The 25,866-nt window shown below is 34.1% G+C and overlaps 1 protein-coding gene across 1 annotated transcript in view; it reads right to left on the bottom strand.

Moving 5' to 3' along the window:
* The window catches only part of CFAP47 (cilia and flagella associated protein 47), a 467,323-nt gene that overhangs the window by 17,969 nt on the left and 423,488 nt on the right, over nucleotides 1–25,866 (bottom strand). The window contains exons 58-62 of the mRNA XM_003805971.5: nucleotides 21,992–22,151; nucleotides 20,153–20,247; nucleotides 16,586–16,738; nucleotides 8,768–8,939; nucleotides 3,194–3,355 (exon numbers count right to left, since the gene is read on the bottom strand). Of these exons, the coding sequence (XP_003806019.4) occupies nucleotides 3,194–3,355; nucleotides 8,768–8,939; nucleotides 16,586–16,738; nucleotides 20,153–20,247; nucleotides 21,992–22,151 (742 nt within the window). The remainder of the gene's footprint in view (nucleotides 1–3,193; nucleotides 3,356–8,767; nucleotides 8,940–16,585; nucleotides 16,739–20,152; nucleotides 20,248–21,991; nucleotides 22,152–25,866) is intronic.

Below are 25,866 nucleotides of genomic sequence, written 5' to 3'. Positions count from 1 at the left end.
TGAACAATGAGAACACATGGACACAGGGAGGGGAACATCACACACTGGGGCCTGCTGGGGGGTGGGGGGCTGGGGGAGGGATAGCGTTAGGAGAAATACCTAATGTAAATGATGAGTTGATGGGTGCAGCAAACCAACATGGCACATGTATATCTATGTAACAAACCTGCACGTTGTGCACATGTACCCTAGAACTTTAAGTATAATTTTAAAAAAGAAAATAAACCATGAAGAGAAAGTAAATTCACCTTCTTCTGTAACTTGGTTATGTTACCCATCATGATCTGATCCTTGCCACCCAAAGACTTGCAGCTGGTGACAATACCCAGGAGGAATCTGGACAAAATTTTTTGACTTAGAAGAAGCTAAAAACATTCAAGTTAGCATACTCCACTGTGGCAAGCCTGCACATTCTTTAACAATTTTCCCATAGAAAGGTGGGATCTATGTTCCCTTTCTTAAATCCAGGCCAATATAGTGACCCCTTTGTAACCAATAAAAGGTGACTAGAGTGATTGTTGTTGAACTTGTGTGTGTAGGTCAGAAAATGCCATGCATCTTCTACGTGCTTCTCTCGGAATATGCTCTCTATGGAAAACCAATCACAATGTACAAATTCAACTATCCAGGGCATCCACTAAAGAGTGACTATGTGGAGGCTGTATCAGTCAACATCCAGAGTAAACATCTCCAGTTATAAAAGTAAGTTATTTTGATCATCCAGCTGTGTAAAACCTTCAGATGACTGTAGACATGGCCAACATGTGATTTTAACCACAGGAGTGACCCTATGTTATTAAAATATATCTCAAATCTGCACATTAGAAGCACTTATGGGGGATAATTCCATTTGCTATTGAATCTTTAAAAAAAATCACTCTCCAGCATCAATATTATAAAGGGTATATATAATTATGCCCTTAGAACAAAAATAGAAGAAAATCAAAATCTATACTTTAGAAAATACCCTATTGAGATTTTCAGATTTATCCCTAATTCTAAGTAGTTCATTCAATATAACAGGGTCATAAGGGTTCAATACAGAAGAGTCAGAGTTTGTTTTTTTTTATATTTTGAATGTGTTTTTCATACATAATTGTATATCTTAGAATTTCTGACAACTGCATTTATCCACTAGAAAAATGTTTATTGCAATCTAATGAACTAAGTCTACTGTATATTTCTGTAGAAACTGCCCTTGAACTTAATGCTTGCAGAAATATATCAGAATAGAAGAAACAGACTACTTCTAATTTTAAACCAAACATCTAACAGAATCTTAGTAATATTAATTAAAAATAAACCTGGACTAATCTGATTGTAGTACCACATCAGCAAGATGGCTGACTAGAGTTGCCTGGCTCTCAATCTCTGGGTTTTAAAACATAGGAGACTTAATATCAAAAACATTTACTCTCCCAATATTAGGTTTTGGATAACTGATCAGGTTGATCAAAGATATGAAAAAATACATAATAACAATACCATTTATTGAATATTTAAAAGTTCTTGGCATTGTGGTGAGTAATTTATATACATTGCATTATTTGTTCTCATGGCAACATTATGGGTTATATTTTATCTCCACTTTATAAATGAGGAAATGGAAGCTCAGAGGAACAAAAATATATAGCTAAAAGTCCCACAGGTATTTAGTGGTTGAGCAAAAAATTGTTTCTCATTCTGTTTGACTATGAAACCAATTTTTTTCACAAGAGTATCATATTTTCAAACTGTAAGAGAAATTCCAGGTCATATAGTCCAATATCCACCTGATGTTAGTTTCTTCTACATTACAGGTACTTCTCTGACTTAACATTTAAAACTCTCTAGCAAAGTGGAACATTCTGATCCCCAAAACTATCGCTAAATTTAACTGACTTTACCTCCTTAAAGCCTCTCCAATCTGTCTACTTTCCCTCTCCACTCGCCCTGCAAAAACCTCAAGCAACCTTCAGACAACAGCATTAGCCAACTAACTAATCTACCTCCATTCACTCTTACCATTTTTGCATTTGTTTTCTACACATTTCAGCTAAATATTCTTTTTCAAATATATCACTCTGCTGATTTAATGACTTTTTAGTCTTTTTTGGATAAACAGCAAACATCTTGCCACAGCCTATAAGAACAGTAACTGTTAGGTGCTGGTGTGCTCAGATCTGTCCCAGTTTACCTTGTTGCCAAGCCTAATTATTAATTATCCTCTTTCATTCTCAAAAGGTTCAAGTTTGGACAGTGAATTTTGTGGTTATCCTATCTATAAAGCCTTGCATCACCTGGCACAAGTGATTATACATTTAACTGTTCACCACTCATTTTGACCATAAAGCTGGACAACTGTTACAAACAACCATTTCAGCCCTCGAGAAATGGACCAAATATATACAAAGCTAACAGGTGCTTATTCATGAAAACTACTGAACTTCAGATAAGTATAGTGTAAAAAGTCACATGCAAAAGACTACATATTATGTAATTTCATTTATTTGAAATATCAGAAAGGGCAAAACTATAGAGACAAAGCAAATCAGTGGTTGACTGAGACTGGTAATGAGTATGGGAGTTGACTGCAAAAGGGTTTGAGGGAAATGTGGAGGTAAATGGAAAAGTTCTATATCTGGAATGTGGTTATGACTGCAAATCCTATAATTAAAAACTATTAAAATGTACATTTACAATAAATGAATTTTACGTTATGTATGCTGTACCTCAAAAAGCTGTAAAAGTATATTTTACATGTGAGATTTTAGGTAAAAGTATTGTCAGACTGCCTATGTTAGCACAAACGTAACAGACAGCTATGATAGAAACAAAATTAAACATAACATGGAATCAACGTGGGTTTACCCAATTATTTCTGCTTAGTTAAACCATTTGATGTACCAACACAATTGACATTTGCAGAAAAACACTGAAACATCCTTTGAAAACAAATGGAAATATTAATAGTATCCTATATTTCAATTTTTAATTATTTACTTTTGTTTTTCATTCTGGTCTTCACTTTGTATACCCTATTTTCCAATTGTTAAGTAAAAATTTATGTAGTATATGAAGCTTTGAGTCAGAGAACCAATGTTGCGCTGGCTTAACCAGCAAAAGATGAACTATAGAATTTTCCATCTTAAATTTCATTCCAAAGTTCAGCATATTCACTAAAACAGCTACATACTTTTGTTTAATATATTACCTTGTCTGACTTTTCAGCCTAAGTTCAAAAACAGATTCCTTAAATAAACCAACTCCTTCAATGTCAATGACAGCATCCGTATCAGGCTCAGTAGCGATCAACATTATGGGAAACTTCCAGATCCCTTCTGTTACGCACTCTATTTTCAGTGTTATGTGAGACCTTGAATATAAAAGGAGATTTTAAATGATACTACGTGAAAACAAGTAAAGAGAATAAATATAGCAAACTAAACTAAGGTAAAAATGTAAGTAAACTCTGTGGTTTCAGTGAAAACACTAGGACATTTAATTCTTAAAAATAATGTAAATGACTTTTAATTACATTTTATAAATAATTTTTGGGTCATAGATTATATTTTCATTCTCCCTTTGAAGTAATTATTTTTAGGGTGTCTTATCTACCCTCTAGTTATTTTCTAAGAACCAACAACATATGCAGAATGAACTCTGCAAATTTTCTGTAACCAGCATAGATTATCATAGTGCATAAGAAGGTAAGGGTGGATTTGGCAAAATAGACCCATGTTTTATACTAATAGGTATTCCATTCGGGGATTTTTTTCAAATATGAAACATTATGCGAAAGTATTTTCAACTCTTGTTTCACAAAGAAAAAATACATTTTCTGTGAAAACATGCAAAGCCCATACAATTGACTTAAATGGCAGTTTTAAAAAAATGAAATTGCAATTGGTAAAGACCACATACACCTTGCAGAATAAGATAAAATTGAGTGGCAGCTGAATTAAGGAAGAAAGTTAGTAGAGATAGACTTAAGACTTTCAAAGCATTTGACTATGACAAAGAGTGGAGAGATAGGGCAGTAGCCAGAGTTGATGAATGGTTATCTGTTTGCTTGTTTAGGGTAGAAATGATTCAAACATGTAACAGTGTGGTTTCAATATCATAAGTCAGGATTAGAAAAGGAATCTCATACCGCTTACTTAAAAGTGACAGAAAGAACATTTCTGGGAACTCTTACTCTTCTTAGGTGGGACTATAAAATTACTCAACCATTTTGTGAGCAACTGGATAGTATCTTAACAAATTTGTGTAAAGCAGTGTGGCAATTTCTCAAAGAGCTAAAAACAGAGCTACCACTGGACCCAGCAATCCCATTACTTGGTATAAACCAAAAGGAATATAAATCATTCTATCATAAAGACACATGTACTCATGTGTTCATTGCAGCACTATTCACAGTAGCAAAGACATGGAATCAGCTTAAATGCCTATCAAAGGAAGACTGGATAAAGAAAATGTGGTGCATATACACTGTGAAATACTATGCATTCATTTAAAAAAAGAAATCATGTCTTTTTCAGACACATGGATGCAGCTGGAGGCCATTATCCTTAGCAAACAACATAGGAACAGAAAACCAGAAAACCAAATACCACATGTTCTCACTTATAAGTGGGAAATGAATGATGAGAACACACGGACACAGAGAAGGGACCAATAGACACTGGGGCCTACCTGAGGGTGGAGGTTGGAAGGAGAAAGAGGAGAAGAAAAAATAACTATTGGGTACTAGTCTTCATACATGGGTGAAGAAATAATCTGTACAACAAACCCCCATGACACGAGTTTACCTATATAACAAACCTGCCCATGTACCCCTGAACCTAAAATAAAAGGTTTTAAAAAAGAAAAGAAAGCTTCACTCAGTAATTAGGAGTTCCACTATTGGTACTTTCCTCTGGAGAAATGCCTCTAAGATTTCAAGAAGTGATGTATATAAGGGTATTCATTACTGCATTGTTTATACTGTCAAAAAAAAAGGGAGTAAAATTTTAAAATGTTCTTTCAATAGGGTGCTGCTAAAATGAAGTGTGTTGCATAGAAACAATGGAATACTATGCAGCATAATTTAGTCAATGATGATTAATACATAAACTTAACACATTCAAATATACATTTTAAACCTATACCTCTTTCACATTCTCCTGTCTTTGTAAATGAAACTATATTCCTCTATTCCCACTATTTCAAGACCATTGTTTCAAGAACCAGTTTCTCCACTTCTGCTGTTACCATCTTACAAGAAGATTTCTACAATTTAGAGCTACTGTTTTCTTTTGGTTTTTCTTATTTAACTCCGTGTCTTCCAGTAAACCATTCCAAATTAATTTGGAACAAGGAATGGCAGAAGTAAATGAATATGTGCATATATATATATATATATATATATATGCACAAAATATAACTGTTAAGTTACACCAGGTATCACCTAACACTTACAAAATTTGATGAATCATGTACACACATTTTCCTAAACTAGTTCTCCAAATATTTATTCTTCAATAGTTTTCTATTGTTTCTAATATAAAAGGCCAATGCATATTGTCATGATCCTATGTGAACAAATCCCAGTAAAATTCTCCAAACTTATTTCCTCCTTTACTCGCTCCATTAGAGAAAGATTGGCTTTCTTACTATTCATTGTTTGTGCTAAACACTTCCTGTCTTACGACTTCTGCATTTATTATTTTCTCTGGCTCAAATGCTCTTTCCAACTTTTTTATGTCTGTAAGGTCTTGGCTTAGACATCATTTCATGGAAGCCTAACTATCCACTTTATCTGATGTGCATCCTTTAAAGTTCTCTGTCTCCATTTATTTATTTATTTATTTATTTATTTATTAGGACAATCTGAAATTTACTTTCTTGCTTATTCATTTATTTCTGTTATCTATCACTTTCACTAGATGATACACTCCTAAAGTGCAGGGATTTTGTCTCTTTTGTAGATGTTAAATGATTTTTGATAAATTAATGTACAGGTTCAAATGAACAATGCTGAATAATTCTATTCTGCGAGCGACTTCTTTGAGTTAATGAGAAGTTGCTGAGTCAAAATGTGGGACCCTTTGGGAGAAGACCACAGAATTTCATGGATGACATGGTGAGCCATTTTATGATCAATACTGTAGATTCATAACAATGCATATGTGTGATATTTCTTATTTTAAGTTGCCACCCACAAACTCTGAAATAGAACTTTGTTTCTCATTCTGTTCAGCTCTTGAACAGGTAAAAAGTTCTAGGAAAATGTCAAGCTAAGGTAATTAGCATTTCTGAAGATACCATAAGACAAATGATATCTGTTATTTCATTATTTTAAAAAAGTTACGACCTGTTAAATTAGGATCTTCAGACTGATTCATTACACTCTTAACCATTGTTCTCATATGCTTTTGTATTGGACCCTTGATTTTTATTGGAAAAAGGCCAATAGAAATAATTTTCCTGCATTTCTTTTGTAATACCATCATTTAGCATATTTATTATTATTTTTAGCATGCACAACACTGTATTCTGTGAAAAGATGAATGTCAGAATGACCTAGTATTCACTGCTGTGAAACATGATATATTTTCTTTTTATCAAAACACATAAATGTTCTTTTTAACCTTGCCCACAAAAAAGAACAGAATTGAATTTAGTACTAATTCATTAATCTAGGTAAAGCATGGTATAATTATTTTCCTGTTATTTTTCATAGCTCAATGCTATTGGTGTAATTTTGATTTTTCTTGTTTAATTGTTTCTCTTGCATTGACATTTTGGTCAATGATGAACTGTACATACAATGGTTGTTCCATATGATTATAATACTGTATGTTTACTGTACCTTTTCTGTGTTTAGGTACACAAATGTTTACCAATGTGTTACAGTTGCCTTCATTATTCAGTATAGTAACATCCTGTGCAGGTTTGTAGCCCAGAAGCAATAGGCTATACCATATAGCCTAGGTGAGCAGTAGGCTATACCATCTAGGTTTGTGTAAATGCACTCTACAATGATGGAATCACCTAAGGATGCATTTCTCAGAACATATCTTTGTTGTTAAGTGATGCATGACTGTATATACAAAAGAAGAAATCATAGTAAATGAATATATGCATATATACACAAAATAGAATTGCTATATCAGAACATCACACAACACTCACAGAAATTTATCAATCATCAAAAAATTTTGCCCTAAATTAGTCTCTCAAATATTCACCAAGATGTTCTAAATCCAAAAAATTTTCATGAGTATAAATTCACATTGGCTCTGCCCATTTTCACAAATAATAACATTGTTCCCTTTCTAGTGTTGCTGTAATTTCCATGTCATTATATTAATACATATGAAGCAAAATGTGAAAAAAATTAACAAACATAGAAAACTGTGAAAAATGAAAGAAAATACAAACATAGAAAATGTCAATATGTATGGTATACTTTCTTCTTGTAGCTTGATTTTATTGCTGCTTCCTGAAGATGACCCTGGTGTATTTTCATTATCAAACTACATATTCATAGCCAGTTTAGATGTATGACTACATCGAATACAAGGTTGAACTTTAGAAATTGACTCAGCAATCCCATTATTGGGTATATACCCAAAGAAAAATAGATCATTATATCAAAAAGCCACATGGACTCGTTATGTTCATTGTCACATTATTCACAATAGCAAAGACATGGAATCAACCTAGGTGGCCATCAATGGTGGATTGAATAAAGAAAATATGACATGTACACACTATGGAATAATATGCAGCCATGAAAAAGAATGAAACCATGTCCTTTGCATGCATCCATGTCCTCCTTCCATGGATGGGGCTGGAAGCCATAACCCTAAGCAAATTAATGCAGGAATGGGAAACCAAATACTGCATGTTCTCACTTACAAGTAAGAGCTAAACATTGAGCACCTGTGGGAACAACAGACGCTGCAAACTACTAGTTGGAAAGGGGATAGGTTAAAAAGCTACCTACTAGGTACTATGCCCACTGCCTGAGTGCAACATACCCATGTAAAAAACCTACAAATATACTTCCTGTATCTAAAACAAAAGTTGAGAGAAGAAAAAAGAAATCATTAAAAACACAAATAATATTTTCAATTGTTTTTTCATTGCCAGGCTGTACTTTGTGTATATCATGGTGCTTATCAGTGTCTCTGCATTTAGACACAATAAAGCCCTATTTCATAGTGAAATATCATATAGTGTTTGCAGATGCTGAGTAACAGGTGTCCAGAAAGCAAATATAATGACACTGGATGAAGTTTCCTAGAGGACAGACATCTAAAGGCCACCCTTCGCACAGATTCACTTATATCTTACTAAGGAATGTGTAATGTTATGTATTGAGTAGTAAAATGTAATGAAAGCAGTAGCAATGTAAAATATAGCTTAGGCATTTGCATCATTTGAACTGGTTCTGATAAGCAACATCAAGAAATATCATGTTGCTATTGCACAACGCTAAATCAGCTTTTTTAAAAAAAGATTTTACAGAAGAGACTATTCTATTTCATTAATGTGATACACTAATGACCTTAGGGAAGTCATAATTCTTGAGGGATATCTTAGATTTTCAACCATTTAGACTACATTCTTCTCATGAGAATATTTTTTGTAGCTAGATGTAATCCAGCCCAAAATATTTCTCAATAATATCAAATAAGTAATGCAATTCAAATATTGAGAAATAAAAAGAGAAATCAACATTAATACATTTAAAAGGGTAATACTATTGTTTAAATAAAAAAGAGGAAAGTAGATTTACCTTAATGGTTTCTTTGGTGTGAATACCAGATTGAAGATAAATGTTATCCTTTTAGCCATAATATCGTAAGATTTTTCAATCATATATAAAGCTACACAGGATTCCAACTTAGACTTCATAGCCTCAGATTCAAATTGAATTTCATACTCGAATTCATGTATTTTAGGAATTTCTAGGAAAGTCAAGATGAAAATATATTTCAATTTAATTATATATGCATAGATTTAATATCAATTACCTGTCAAGACTAACAATGCACAGGTATTTAGAGAAAGGGAGGGGGTATATATTATTTAGCTTAATGTCTATAAAGTCTAGCGCATTATCAGGCATATAATGATACTCAGTATATTTTTGTTAACAAGTTAATAAATAAATGAATGCATATAAAAATAAACATAGAAGACAACTCTCACCACTCTTAAATCTTTATAATTCAGGTCTATAAAACAAGAAAGGCCACATGGAAATTAATAATCATTAACAGTCTAATGAAAATAACGATATTTGCTCTATATAACAAATGTATTAAAAACCTATAGACTTAAAACTTATGAAGAAGTCATTTAAAACTTGCTTTGAATTAAGTTTAAACAATATTGAAACAGCATTTCAAACTATTAGATCAGGATTTTCAATTTCTGGTATATTTTGATTAACAAAAACTGCTCCTCATGTTTTAGTGTTGGAGTATACAGACAATATGATGAACAAATATTTTCTTAATGAGTAGGTTACCAAAGAAAAGTAGTGGTTTTTTGTCCCCTGCACATGAAAAATATCTTAAATCCAGAGCTAGCATGTAGATGAGAGGTACAAACATGTATTAAACTTACTCTCCAGTTATATGTAAGGAGCCCAACTCACAAATCAAGAAGTTTGTTGCATATGGAACTTGGAAGAGAGGTCAGAGAACCATGAATTGACTGGATCTACAGCTGTGCTAATCCAGAATCCAACCCTCTCAGCCCAGTGATGCGACATCCCCTTAGCCCAGGAGTTCTTAAACAGGGGAAGGGAATAGCAAAGGGAGAAGCCAACTCTGTCATATATCCTTGCACTAGGCCTGGCCTCATGGACCCTGGTTCCAGGCCTGTCCTTGTAGACACAGGCACCAGATGTGTCCCCAGTCATGGCCCCAGATCTGCCTACAAACCCAGGCAACAGGCCTACACCAAGATGCATTATAATTAAATTGTTGAAAGTCAAAGGCAAGCTACTCTGGGCCACTCTGCTTATGGGATGTCCCTTCTCTGTCTATGGAGCAGTCAAAAACAGTCGAAGACAAAAATAGAACTTTGAAAACAGCAGGAGAAAACTGTCTCATCACATACAAGGGAACTATTATTACACTATCAGTGGATTTCTCAACAGAAACATTGAAGGACAGGAAACAGTGAGATGACACATTCAAAGTGCTAAAAGAAAACAAAAGGCCAACCAAGAATACTACACTTGACAAATCTGTCCTTTAAAATAAAGAGATATTGGGAGGCTGAGGTGGGTGGATCACAAGGTCAGGAGATCGAGACCATCCTGGCTAACACAGTGAAACCCCGTCTCTACTCAAAATACAAAAAAAAAATTAGCTGGGCATGGTGGCGGGCACCTGTAGTCCCAACTACTCCGGAGGCTGAGGCACAAGAACGGTGTGAACCCGGGAGGCAGAGTTTGCAGTGAGCCGAGATTGTGCCATTACACTCCAGCCTGGGTGACAGAGCGAGATTCCGTCTCAAAAAATACAAATAAAAATAAAGAGATAAAAACCCTCAGATGAACAAAAGCTGAACGAGTTTGTCACTACTAGACCTGACTTATAAAATGTACTAATAGGGAGTTTTTCAAGGTGAAATGAAAGGGTGTTCAAAAGCAACATAAAAATATATAAAAGTATAAATCTCACTGGCAAAGTAAATGTATATACAAATGCAGAATAATGTAATACTGTAATAGTGGTGCACAAATAACTTTTAACCCTAGTAGAAATGTTAAAAGAAAGTATTTAGAAAAACTATAGCCACAAAAAATTAGTTAATGAATATACAATAAAAAATGGCTTTTAATATCCATAATATAAAGTGTATTTAGGGGGAGTAAAAGTATTTTTGTATGTGATTGAAGTTCTTATCAGCTGAAAATAGACTTTTCTATATTATGATATAAAATAGTTATCATGCTTGCCTTCTCAAAGCACCTCTATTGTCAGTTGCCTCCCCTTCTGTATACATTTTCATGAACTGCTGATGAAGACCTATAAATTTTTACCTCGGGGAAACTTTATAGCTATGGCTAAATTCATGAATAAGGGGCAAATAATTTTGTTTCCACAGCCAACACCTAAACATACATTAAAAACATAATGTTTTTCTTATCGTTATTTATATTTTCATTTCTTTATTCATTCAGCAAATATTAATTAAAGGTTTTCATTGACATGAGACGTCCAATTCTTGTCCTCATGGAGTTGATGATCAAGAGGAAGAAACTGACAATAACTACTAATGCCACAACTAGTTTTTAAATTACTACTGTGATAACTACTACCATGGAGAAGTAGAGGATCCCATGAGAGCACAGGTCCTGGGAACATCACTGCTAAGGATTCCAGAGGAAGAGACCAACACACCAAACTGAAGGATGAGTAAAGGTTAGCCGGATGTAGAGAGGGGGAAAACTCCTTCTACTCATCAAAGCAGCCTGCAGGAATTACTCAGACTGCAGGAATTGTTCATGGTGAAAACCAGCTGGGCCCACTTGAGAAAGAGCTTATGAGGGCAGAGCAGAGAGGGTGAGAGGAGTTTATCAAACCGTGAAGCAGGCAAAGTAGAAAAGAGCGAGACAATGCAGGGTGTGGTGAAGATGTGGGACTTCTAAGAATAACAGGAGACAACTAGACTACTAGTGATTAGCATCCAATTTCAGACTCTATTCAAGATTAATACTAAATAAAAGAACCCAAGCAGTCTGACTTAAGACTTTACAACTCAGTATAGCAGGTTTGTCATATGGCACAATTGCTGCAGAAGCACCATTAGCACCATTAGCATCATTGTCTGGAAGGGTGCAGGACATAATTTGTGCATAGGAATGTGGTGGCTCTCAGAGCAGAGCCCTAGGGCACTCAAAAAGTTAGGTCAGAAAAGAAAACAACAGAAATCAAGAAGGGGCAACCAGTGTGATAATAAATTAATAAGGTTAGTCATGAAAGCCAAGGGCAGAAAGTACTTCAACTTGATCAACTGGTAAATGCTGATGACATGTGGAACATAGATATGACTGCTGTATTAGGCACACTGGATAAGGTTGGCAGTCTTTTCAAGGGTAATCCTATTACAGTAAGCAGGACAAAGGCTGAATGAAGTAAATTGATCAGAAAAAAACAAAGTGAAGAGAAACAGAGCAAAGAATCAAGGACAGGAGGTCAATATGAGGTCACAGGAGGAACAATGACAGGTTTCTCAGGAGCTGTTTGTGATTACAGGCCAAACCTGACATGGGAGTTTACAAAAAACAGGCAAATACGACACAGGAAGATGACTGGCCTGGGATGAAATGAGACACATATGTCACATAAATCAGAACATCACACAGAAAAAAGACAACAGATTAATCAAAGAAAAACAGTATTGAGCTATAGAACAATTGGGAAATAAAATTAAGGGGCATGACTAAAACTACTTTCAGATAGAAAGCCCCGAGAAAGTCACTGAACTAATCCACAGAGAATTACAAAGAATGCATGGACCAGGAGGTACTTAGGAAGAAGAAATACACTTATAGGAGAAATCTTGCCCACAGAGTAATTTGTAATCTTACAGAAGTGACATTGCAAAACAGTCTAAAAATCCAAGAATAATAATATTTCAATAGGACAATACCAATTGATGTAAATAGTACAGGTGCATAGATTTATCATGTTGAATAAATATTTTTGAAAACCTTAACAACAGAGTACGTGTTTTGCTAATTTTGGCATCTCTGGAGCTGAATGTAGTATCTGGCAGAAAAGATGCTTGCTGGATTGTTGCTGAATGATAAAGATATGAAGGCAATCAATCCCAGTTTACTTAAAGGTATGTGTGATGAGTAAGGATGAAGAGAGCACAGTGGTCCTTGTATTTTCATTTAATGAAGCTTGATAGTTTTATGTGACTCAGAAATTCTATGATGAATATAATGGGAAGGGAATGCTGGGAATTCTTATCTCCTACTTATCAGGTTTACATAAAGAGGCCTATTCACTCTCAAGAAGGGAAAAAGTATAGGAGAAAAATATCTCAGCCTCAATCTGCCTCCTTCATGATGACTTGCCACGGGTGGAAAAGCAACATATCTGATCAGTGAATTTGAGTGAAGGAATGGAACATGAGCAGGTGAGCATACCCTTCTCTTTCTTCCCCAATGTCTTGATTCCAGGATTCACACTTTCTTCTACTCGCTCATGTGTAAGTTGTTTGTTCCTGCAAGGAGTTCACAACTGGCCAGTTTGGCATGAATGCACTCAATTTTGGTGGAAGGTATTTAAAAGCCCAAATTTCTCCACAGTTCCAAGTCATTTTCCAATTCATTTGTATAATTAATAAAGCTAACACTTTGATTTCCATCTGCTTTATTTTTATATCTGCCTCTCAGTTAGTTTCAAACTCAGATGAGAGAAGACAAGTATGTGATTAATTATCACTCTTAAAATCCTATCAGAGTCCATGCCACTCAGTGTAGTGCTTTCATTTCCACTAGAAGGGACTTAGGAGACAACAGGAAGTACAAGACTGCATGGTCAACATGACTCTTATTCTTAATGTGCTGAGTAAACTGTAATTAAATTGCACAGGAGTGAGAAAGGAGCTAGTCTGCTTTTGCATATACTAAAGACTAAAGTAGTATTCAGACTTTCTGGTAAGATTTGTCCTTTCATAAAGAAAAAGGTGTCAAAGGAGGGTCAAGCAGAGAGAATTACAGATTGTGTAGAGAGTTGGCTACACCTTTGGAATAAGGGCAGGGGAAAGGAACCAAGTTATTGCCATATGTCTTTAAGGAGACAATGAGGTCGATACCTTTTTTTAAATATTTAGGCACTATATAGAAAGAACTATGTTAAATTTGAGAAGAGACTGGTCTATTCTTCTATATAGCAGGACATACATCAGGAGAACAAAAAAGATTCACAAGTTAGCCAAAATATGAATGAGCTTGTTGAGTGTGGTGGTATTGAGCAGAGAGCAGAGAAAACAAAAGCTGTTTTAGAGAGAATGACGGGTGGAGATGAGACTGCAAACCTTCCCGACAGTTATTTTCAATAGTAAATATTGTTTTTCATCATGAAAAATAAGGAAGCAGTAAAATAAGAGCCATATCAAAAGGTATATTTTCAAGAGCTATTTTGAGAGAGATTGCTCTCCTAATATGACTTTCAAAGTTCCCAAAATGATGTTGGTAGCTTCTTTCAAGACCCTGATTATCTAGGAGTTAAGTGGATTTTTTAGGTCATAAGTATAATCAATGTATATGATCAGAATTGCAATTTCTTTAGTTTACAACCTGACAAGAGTACAACTTAAGCAATTTAAAGTAGCAAGAACATGTTAAAATGGTTTATATGTATAAGCATTTATTTACCTTCCTTTACAGTTACTGTAACATGAGTTCTGCCCTCTTAATATTTTTAAAGTGCATTTTAAGTGCACCACACAATATTGTTAACTCTAAGCACTATGTTTTACAACAGATCCCTAGAACTTATGCATTTAGTACAATGGAAACTTTATACCCAATGTTCAACTCCCCATTTCTTCTCCCTTCCAGATCCTAGCAACTATTATTCCATATTATTCTGCTTCTATGAGATTGAGTATTTCAAATTTATCATATTAAGTGGTATCATGTAGTTTTGTCTTTCTGTGACTGGCTTATTTCACTTAGGTCCATCCATGATATTGCATATTATAGAATTTCCTCCTTTTTAGGGCTGAATATTATTTCAAGATAGTATATGCTATATTTTCTTTATCCATTCATCTGAGGACATAAATTTAGGTTGTTTCTATATCTTGGCTATTGTTAATAATGTTACAATGAACATTGGAATACAGACCTCTCTTGGAACTCCCGATTTCAATTTTTTTGAATAAATGCCCAGAAGAGGGATTGCTAGATAATAGATGATAATTCTCTTTGTAATTTTTTGAGGAGCTTTCATACTGTTAGACTGTTTTCCATAGCAGATGAACCATTTTGCATTCCTACCAACAATGTTCAAGGGTTCAAATTTCTCCACATCTTTACCAACACTTTTTTTTTTTTGACGTTAGCCATGGTGATAGGTGTGAGGTGATATCTCATTGTGGTTTTGATTTGTATTTCCCTAATTAGTGATATTGAACTTTTTTTCATATAGTTTTCACCATTCATATGTCTTTTCTAGAGAAATGTCTATTCAAGTATTTTGCTTATTTAAAAAATCAGATTGTTTTTTTTTAATTGAGTTGTAGGAGCTCCTTAAGATTAACCACTTATCAGATATATGGGTTGCAAATGTTTTCTACCATTCCACGTGTTATCTTTTTACCCTGTTGATTGTTTCCTTTGTTGTGAGGAAGCTTTTCAGTTTAATGTAGTCCTACTTATTTTATTTTATTTTTGTCTGTACTTTTGGTGTTATATCCATGAAATCATTGCCAAGACCAATGTGTCATGAGAAGACCCTTTGCCAAGCACAGGGTCTTTGGCAAGACGGTGTCCTAAATCTCCCTTAAAGGCTTTGGTAAGTCTGGCTCCTCCTGAAGTGCAAGAAACTTTCAATTAGTTTCTGTTGTCTTACGAAGGGAATTATTGCTGAATTGGTGTGTTTGTGGGTGTTTGGAGGGTCCAGCACTCTCTACTTTCCCTTGTTGCTTATATCACTCAGTTTCATATATTTACCTCAAGTAAAACACCACATATTTGAAGAATTAGATAACCTATTTTAAATTATTTTGATTTTTTTTTAAATTGAGATAGTAAATCTTTTTTTTTTTTTTTTTGAGACAGAGTCTGTCACTGTTGCCCAGGCTGGAGTGCAGTGGCACGATCTCGGCTCACTGCAACCTCCGCCTCCCAGGTTCAAGTGATTCTCCTGCCTCAGCCTCCCAAGTAGCTGAGATTACAGGTGTCTGCCACCACACCTGGCTAATTTTTTATATTGTTAGTAGAGACTGGGTTTCTCAATGTTGGTAAGGCTGGTCTCAAACTCCTGACCTCGTGATCCTCCCGCCTTGACCTCCCAAAGTGCTGGGATTACAGGCGTGAGCCACCGCACCTGGCCCGAGATAGTAAATTCTTATATACAAATCTGGAATATACAGTAAATACGTGAAGCATTATTATTATTATACAAACTTTATTTGGATATTATATCTAATTTATGTTCATTTTCTATTTCTTTACATTAGAAAATAATTTACTCAAGGTTTTGTTTCTAAATTTAAAGCTGCATTTTATGGCATTATCATAATCCTTAAATCAGAAAGAAAGAGTAAAAGAAAAAAACAAAGTTGAGGGAAGTGGAAATTATAGTTACTACAGTTTTCTCTCTTCTCACTATTGATGGAATCACAATCTACATCTTATAAATCTAGTGATAACTGTAACTTGTTATTTTTGAGCTACGTGAAAATAACACACATAACAACGGAACACTCCTTAAGCACTATGTGAATAAGTAGTGAAATGAAAAGTAAATGGACATGGATCTTAATGTAACTGCACAATCAGCAACCTGCAATTCATGGAAACTAAGTTTCTTTTTTCATTTTATTTTTTCTATAACCGTAGTTCTCTTACCATTGGGATCCTCACAAAAATTATGTGAATTTCTTTTTGGAATCACTAAAACTTCTGTCAGATCTGGAGTAAGACTATATCCGAAAAAACCAGCATTCAGTATGATTTCTACCTTCTCTTCTGCCCGCTTCCTGGACTGACATTGTATGACAACTGCAGGAGAGAAATATTTCCAGTTAACTTGACTTGTAGGTGATATGATCATTCTTGAGATAGAAGAAAATGAACTATGTCATAAAAATAAAACTTCCTTTGATATACTTTGACTTGTCATTGTCTCTGGCCACATACACACATATACACACACATTCATGCAATATCTACATCAGTTAACATTTGGGAAGAAAATATGAATATTAAAGACTATGTAAAAATAGCACAGGAAAATAAATCTGTAAGATATATACTAGATTATAAAACATTATATTAGGATATAGAAATTTGATTCGGGAACTGATGTAGTTAGATCCATAACTCAAGGGGCAATTGTAAATGCATGAATTTTTCCCCTTTTGAAATATATGTTCATTGTGATAATACTAAACTTTACTTTTATAACAGTACTATAGAAAATGCCTTCAAATAGTTTAAAAAAATAAGTTCTGTAACACTTATTTTGCAATATTTTAAAAATATTTCCTATTAGATTCATTACGTTTTTACATGTACCATGAAATTCATATTCAAATTAAATAAAATATTTAAAATTATTTTTGATTTACTTTTAAGTTTATAAAAATTACCTTTTAAACACATAAAAGTAAAATTGTAATGATTTAAAATTCAAGTTAAATGTGATTACATATTAATTTAATGTACAGAATTAAATATATATATAAATATATTTCATATGTATTAAATTCCAATATTTTATCATCTCCAGTGGTGAAAAACTTTGTCAGCAATGTTGTGAGAAATCAAAATAGTCTGTTTATGTACAACTACCAATTATATCAAGGAGGAATATCAATGTATTATTTTGACATTAGCTCTGTAACCATGTGTACTGGAGTCCACATAAATAAGAATATTATTTCTCCCAAACATATAAAATGCTCTACTACTATCAAGTCAAATACACATTGAATATAGGGGAAAAAGGAGAATCATAATATAAAAAAGCTTGTGAAATGTATTATGCTATGATTCTGTGGCATCAATAATAATATATTCACACAAACTACAAAATTAGATGATGTCCTCAGATGTATGTGTTTTCACAATACATATATTTGTAGTTTAAAATACTATAACAAATGTAAATTTTATTCTAAAATTTAAAAATTTATATTGAACATTCTGGATTTAGAATGAGTATGTGAAATGTACAATAAGAATACAATGATATATATAAATTAAAGGGTTTAAAATGGCTAGGAAAAACTGTACAAGCTTTTCTGGTTATAACTATCTTCAGTATCAAGGCATTAAATCAGAAATTAATGTTATCAAAGTTACAATTAGTATCATGTCACTGGTTGTGTCCTAGAGGTCCTTAGGAAATTAGTGCTCTGGCAATGTATGGATCACTCAATCACAATGAATTCTCATTTCATTGTCTTTACAGTGTGACAGATAGTAGAGTGTTTTTCCAATTATCTGGCCCAATAGACAGTAGTAGATAAAAATGCACAAAGAGAAAATGTGGCTTAAAGAACAAAAAAGTATCCTGGGTTTGAGAATAACTTGAGTGACAGATACATAAAAAAGAAAAGAATTAATAAACTTTGCTAATGATATAGGTGAGCAGGGAAAGCAGTAGGTTATATCCGATGTTACTAAGAACAAAAAATGGACTACACAGAAAGTAAATGATATGTATTTATAAAATTATACCCACTTGCCTTTCGAGGGCATGTGTAGATAAAAATAATCACCAGCATAGATTTTAGATTTTGGGGAAAATGATTTAATAACTAATACACACTCTATTTCAGAACATTAATGTTACGATAGGTTGTGCTAATCTAACACAAGCTATTTACAGAACTCAGGTTTAATTTAAAATTCAAGTAATTACCGAGAAAAATGACTCAAACAAAAATGCTCTAGACGATGTTTAACTGTCTTTGAAGAAAAATTTGCAAGAAATCTATGTTTTTGTGTTCTCATAAGCATGGTTTTTGACTAAAAATTTGGCTTTAGACCTTTAATCTGGATAAAATGAATCTGTCTGCAGTAGACATGAGCAACAGTATTATTAGCATTCCAACAGAGTACTGTCTAGGGCTTATTATATCACTTTGATCAGATGACTGTGTATTATAAATTTTAAGCAGTTCAGCTATATCAGAAGTATACAATCAACTATCTTCTGGAAGGAAATAAAATAAATTTTATGACAAGTTTGTGAAATATTCTGAAGATAATTTATAATATTTAAAATATTTATCTATGTGTTGATTTTTTAAAGTCAAGAATAAAAATGCTTCAAGGAAAATAAATGACATTTGTGGTCAAAGGTATTACTATATTTGTGGATTTTTACTCCAGTTCAAATTAAACTACATAAGGAAACATGTAGTCTTGATCTTTCTTTACAACCAGTGTATCTGGGGAAATGCTTTACTTACTTACAAGCAAAACTTACTACTGTCTCTTCTTTCTAAGTGTGGTGATATAATTACATCAGTGGAAGTCTAACTCTTTTTTTATTTACAAAGATTGGTATTGGAGGGAGAAAGAAAAAGCAAAATTTCAAGACTTATTTTAACTCATCTGTGTTGCTAAAGGGGGAGATTCAAAATAAATATTCGTTTGCTTTGCAGAGCAATTCAGTGCATCTTAGTGATGCAGAATGCCATCTAGAGCCTGGTAAGAGGTCTGGATACTAAATATCACTGGTTATATAAGAGAAATTTTGTTTCTTAGGCTGATCCTGGGAAGGCAATGGGAAAATCAAGGAATGCAAAAGAACTGAGAAGAGTATTGAGGAAAGAGAACACACAGAAACGTTAGAGAAGTCTAGGGTATGCCAAGGCAAAATAATAATAATAATAATAATAATAATAATAATAATAATAAAAAAGGTCAAAGAGAACAAGAAAGGCATTTAAGGGCAGAGATTTTATATTGTGTTTATTGTGGCAAAGTTAACCTTCCTGAAAACTTCAGTACATTCTGACTGGTTTGGGGGAACACCATAAAGTTTTATGCTTGAGACAATAATAAAGGGATCCACATCTCCACAGCATAGTTCTTAGATGAGATCGAGAGTTACACAGAAGCCGAAAAAGGATGACTAAAAGTGACCTGAGAGCAAGTATACCTGAGAATCTTACAAATCTAGTGCAGAGCTCTGTGGAATAAAGGAGTCTGAAGTTAATTTGATTTTAATTTTAGCCGATATCTGCATTTCACCAACAGGAAGGCAACAAAAAATAGTGTGGTTTTGTGGAAAACTCATTGGACACATTGGGAGAGCATGTTTATGTCATAGAATTCCCACCAGTAGGACTGTTCGCATTACTACCTACTTTCTCTGGACTTCAAACAAAAAAGATGGGAATAGAGAATATCTAAGGTCTCTAAGAATTCTGGCATTCTCTGACCCTAATGTATACCTACCTGGGGGAGATTTAGGAGGTGGTGCTTGTGGGAGTCCAACAATAGGGTATATCCAGTGTATTGCTTGGATTTCTTCGCTGTCAATTCCCACAATACTAATTAGAAATTAAAATATTAAGAGGGAACAAAAGGAGAAACTCCATATTAACAAAAAGCTTATTATTTATTAACTTTATGGTATTTTAGTAAAGCTTGTAAATTCAGACTTTGGTAGAGAGAAACTGATGAAAGAAAGAACATTTTCTGCAAATACTGATTTTATAAACGTTTCAAAGCAAACCCTGGAAAATCATCACAAAGCAAACTGTAATGAAACCATCATGAAATATAAGTTAAAATTGAAGAGCTTTTTTCCCTACTTTAATGAGAGGTACTATAGCCCTCTTGGGATCTATTCTATATCGGATGGGCAAAGCAGAAAACAAAAACTGCCATGAAGTACAGTACTTCAGAATTTTGTGAGGCATTTACTTTTGGAGGATACTACTTAAAAGAAAGGGGGCATTTGTCCAAATATTTTAGGTGCATCATACAACATTAGGAGCACAGCAATATTAGAAAATGTTTATAGGCCAGGTATGGTGGCTCATGCCCGTAATCCTAGCACTTTGGAAGGCTGAGGCAGGCGGATCACTTGAGGTCAGGAGTTCAAGACCAGCCTGGCAAACATGGTGAAAACCCATCTCTACTAAAAATACAAAAATTAGCCAGGCGTGGTGGCACACACCTGTAATCTTGGCTACTTAGGAGGCTAGGCAGGAGAATTGCTTGAACCTGGGAGGCGAACGTTGCAGTGAGTCAAGATCATGCCACTGCACTCCACCCTGGGCAACAGAGTGCAACTCCATCTCAAAATATTAATCAATTAATTAAAAAAATTTATGATCATTTTTGAAGTTGGGATTTTTTTCATTAAAATGAAAGACAAGACATTGCAGGCAAGACAGGTTGAGCATGGGGCTTATGCAAAAGAATAAGATCCCATCCTTAGAAGGCCTTCAAGCTTCTTTAATGCATTCCTGTAACTGTTTTGAAATTCTTAATAGTTTCTGAGCAAAATATTAAGTTTGCTCATTCTCATTTTTCACTGAGACTTACAATTTATGTAGCCAATCTTGACTATAAGAGTGGTGAAAATGCATGGTAGAATGGATAGTAATGGGCCCACAGTAAAGAACTGGCAAAAAATGAAGGAAAGAAATATGCACATGTAGGACAAAGTAAAAATTTATTTTTAACTAAGATTTCCAGATTATCATTTAATTAAACTATAAGAATAGAGAACACATTTAGATTTTGCACCATTATTGAATTTTGCTTAACTTCCAGCTAAGCAAGAAAGATACAAGTAACTTGCATTCTGGCAATGGCAGAATACCTCTAGCCATGGCAGTTTCATATGATGGATGTCATATCCACCTGGCACAGTGTGAATTCCAGTATCATGAATTCACTTCACTCAGACAAGCTGTTTTAGGTTGTCCTCTGTATACTGATTATTTATTATGTTAGCAGTCACTATTTTCCATGTCAGAAAGGAGTCCCTTTGCATGTCTCTGACTTTGATTCACTGATAATGATACTTAAGATTAAAGTTGTTCATCACTCTGAGCTTCAAATCAACCATTAGATATATAAATGTATATATTATTTTCCATACGTTATATATATCCATATGACAAATATATTTCCTCCTCTGAACATATGAATTTCAACAGTTCAGAGAATATAAAATCATGAGCTTGACATTATATATGTATAACATGTAAAAGAAACCTAGCATGTCAGTGGCTGTCAAAATAAAATTATTTTCCTTCAATGTCTTTATTTAAATGTTACCTTTTAAATTTTATATCCAACTCATCAAAATTGTCAATAGGCCAATATTTTCCATTTGCTTTCGTCATCTCAATAATAACCATTGTTTTGTGTAATTTCATAATTTGAGGTATAAATAACAATGAGATATCTATATTTCCTTTAGGAGGCAGTGCAATTCCTGTAAAACACACAAAAATAATTTTTAATATGGTAAATATTAACAGACTATAATTTTAACAGGAGAAAGTAATCACCTAATTTGATTACTGATTATCAATTTTTAAAAACTGCTTCTGAACAAAAAATGCATTATGCAAAATTATAAGTTCGCTTCACTATTTTACCTTAGATGCCATCAACCTTATTTTTTAATTATTATTATACTTTAAGTTCTGAGTTACATGTGCATAACATGCAGTTTTGTTACATAGGTATACACATGCCATGGTGGTTTGCTGCACCCATCAACCCATCACTTACATTAGGTATTTCTCCTAATGTTATCCCTCCCCTAGCCCCCCACCCCACAACAGGCCATGGTGTGTGATGTTCCCTGCCCTGTGTCCATGTGTTCTCATTGTCCAACTCCCACTTATGAGTGAGAACATGCAGTGTTTGGTTTTCTGACCCTGTGATAGTTTGCTGAGAATGATGGCTTCCAGCTTCATCCATGTCCCCGCAAAGGACATGAACTCATCCTTTTTTATAGCTGCATAGTATTCCGTGGTGTACATGTGTCACATTTTCTTAATCTAGTCTATCATTGATGGACATTTGGGTTGGTTCCAAGACTTTGCTTTGTGAATAGTGCCACAATAAACATACGTGTGCATGTGTCTTTATCATAGAAAGATTTATAATCCTTTGGATATATACCCAGTAATGGGATTGCTGGGTCAAATGGTATTTCTAGTTCTACATCCTTGAGGAATCTTCACACTGTCATCCACAATGGTTGAGCTAATTTATACTCCCAACAGTGTAAAAGTGTTCCTATTTTTCCACAACATCTCCAGCATCTGTTGTTTCCTGACTTTTTAATGATCGCCATTCTAACTGGTGTGAGATGGTATCTCATTGTGGTTTTGATTTGCATTTCTCTGATGACCAGTGATGATGAGCATTTTTACGTATGTCTGTTGGCTGCATAAATGTCTTCTTTTGAGAAGTGTCTGTTCATATCCTTTGCCCATTTTTTGATGAGGTGGTTTGTTTTTTTCTTATAAATTTGAGTTCTTTGTAGATTCTGGATATTAGCCCTTTGTCAGCTGGATAGATTGCAAACATTTTCTCCCATTCTGCAGGTTGCCTGTTCACTCTGATGATAGTTTCTTTTGCTGTACAGAAGCTCTTTAGTTTAACTACAACCCATTTGTCAATTTTGGCTTTTGTTGCCATTGCTTTTGGTGTTTTAGGCATGAAGTCTTTGCCCATGCCTGTGTCCTGAATGGTATTGCCCAGGTTTTCTTCTAGGATTTTTATGGTCCTACGTCTTACGTCTAAGTCTTTTTAAAAGACACATTTTCCTGAAGTAAGAAGTTTCTCCTGAAGATGCCACTAGAACTGAGGAAATGTTGAAAGTGATGGCTGAGGTTTCCCAGAGTGATAAAAGAGCCACAAAACCCATGAGTCTTTTCATATCTTAACACATTTTGCAGAGGATAAAGTACAGCAATTTTTGATTCTTTATTTTCTCGTATATGTTTCTCTAGACTATAACAGGTGCAAGTCTCTGCTTAGAGCCCCCAAATTGCTGCCACTAAAAGCTGTTAATTTATTTAGCTGATCCATGAGGAAAGCCAAAGCTTATCTGCGAAAGGGGCATCTGCTCCTAGTTGTGAAAACCAGAAGACAGAAACACTGACAACATTTTCTTGTGGTCCAATGGATTAGAATTTTTCAACATTTACTATGCATGAGTCACCTGAGAGACCTGATAGACATGGAACCTGCAGAGCCTCATTCCAAGAGATTCTGATTTATTTAGGCTGAGCTAAGGCCCAGGAAGCTGCATGATTAAGTAGCACCTTATAGGATCCAAAGACAGGTGGTCATGAGAACTTATTAAAACACACACACACACACACACACACACACACAGAAACAAACAAACAAACAAAAAAAAACCAAATTAACTCTTGGACAAGTTTCCAGAGGTTTGAAGAATGTTAAGCTTCAGGGCGTTTGTATCAGTGAGGGTTTCCAAGCCTATGAATGTCTACATTTAAAGTAACACGGCTTTACAAGATAATAGAGGATTATTGACTACACTCATTTTTTATTCTGTTGTAAGACTGATGATAATCAAGTCATTTTTTCTCAAATAAAATTTTTATTAAACTATTTAAAACATCACAAATGGAAATTAAAAATGGCCCCTTTGCAAAACTGTCCAACTCAAAATTCTTGTAAATTTTCAAATTTTAAATGTTATTCCTTGAGGAAATTAAAACATTCTAAGGCCTAGTAACATTGTTAATAATAATCAATAATTAGTATAATTAACAGTTAATATTTGTTGAGTATTGACTATATTCAGGCTCCGTGCTAAGTATTTTTATACAACAATTTATTTAATTCTCAGAAAACCAGCATAAATTAAATGCTTTTACGTTTCTCATTTTAGAAATGAAAACATTGACACAATTTAGTTAAATAACTTGCCCAAAGTCCCCTTGAAAGATTATGTTGTTTACTAAGATATCTAAACCAGGGGTCCCCAACCCCCAGGCGGTGGACCAGTAAGAGTCTGTGGCCTGTTAGGAACTGGGTTGCACAGCAGGAGGTGAGCAGCAGGTGGGTGAGCATTACCACCTGAGCTCTGCCTCCTGTTAGATCAGTGGCTACATTAGATTCTCATAAGCGAGACCTGTTGTGAACTGCACATGTGAGGGATCTAGGTTGCAGGCTGCTTATGAGAATCTAACTAATGCCTGATGATCTGAGGCAGAACAGTCTCATGCCAAAAATCTCCCCCGACCCTGTACCGCATCTCTGGAAAAATTGCCTTTCATGAAACCGATCCCTGGTGCCACAGAGATTGGGGACTGCTGATCTAAACAAACTCAATTATCTTCAACTTTGTTTTTATGAATTCTATATTTTCATGAATCATTGTTGTATGAAATAGATAAAGTTAATTAATATAAACACATTTCCTAAAAAAAGTTATACATTATGAAGGTCATTACATTTTGTATACACAGAGATATTTGCAAGAACTTGTAAAATATATTTGAACCCAACCTACTCCTTTGCTTTTGACTAATATTTTTATTGTGGTTCTCAATTATTCTTAGTACAATAACATAGATTTTCTATTGTGACTTTAAATCTATAAACCTCCCTTCAAGGTAATGAAAGAGTAAGCTAGATGACTATATATTTCACAGGTCATAAGTGCAAATGTTATTAAGAGCATAGTTTATGGAGATTTCATTATGTTTAATTTCAGGGAAACTATAGATTAATTCATTTTAAAATATGTTCAGATAAAAACAGCAAAGGCTAACTCAAATAAACCATGCATGCATCCCCAAGGAGATAAAGTTTAGAAATTATAACTTAGCCTTACAAAGATTACATTATTACTAAAAAAAATATATTACCACTAAAAATAAACCTAGGCTTTTAGATAGTGAAGATAGTGTAAGAAGTCAAGACAGATAAAAAAAGAGTAGCTCACTACTTATACCATGATTTCTTTTAACGTTTAAATTGAAAGTATAGAAAGATGATGTCATGACAAACATGCCCATTTTATTAAAAATCTAGTACCCCATTTGTGGTTGTAACTTTTTTACCAAGCCTACAAGTAGAACTGAAGTTCATTATTGAATTCACCACAGGTTTCTTTAGCTATTATTATACCTTTGGATGGATAAGAACCACTC

The sequence above is a fragment of the Pan paniscus genome, chromosome X (genome assembly GCF_029289425.2).
Source record: "Pan paniscus chromosome X, NHGRI_mPanPan1-v2.0_pri, whole genome shotgun sequence".
Lineage (NCBI taxonomy): Eukaryota > Metazoa > Chordata > Mammalia > Primates > Hominidae > Pan > Pan paniscus.
The sequence above is the reverse complement of the archived record's forward strand: the minus strand, read 5'-3'. Positions and strand labels throughout refer to the sequence as shown.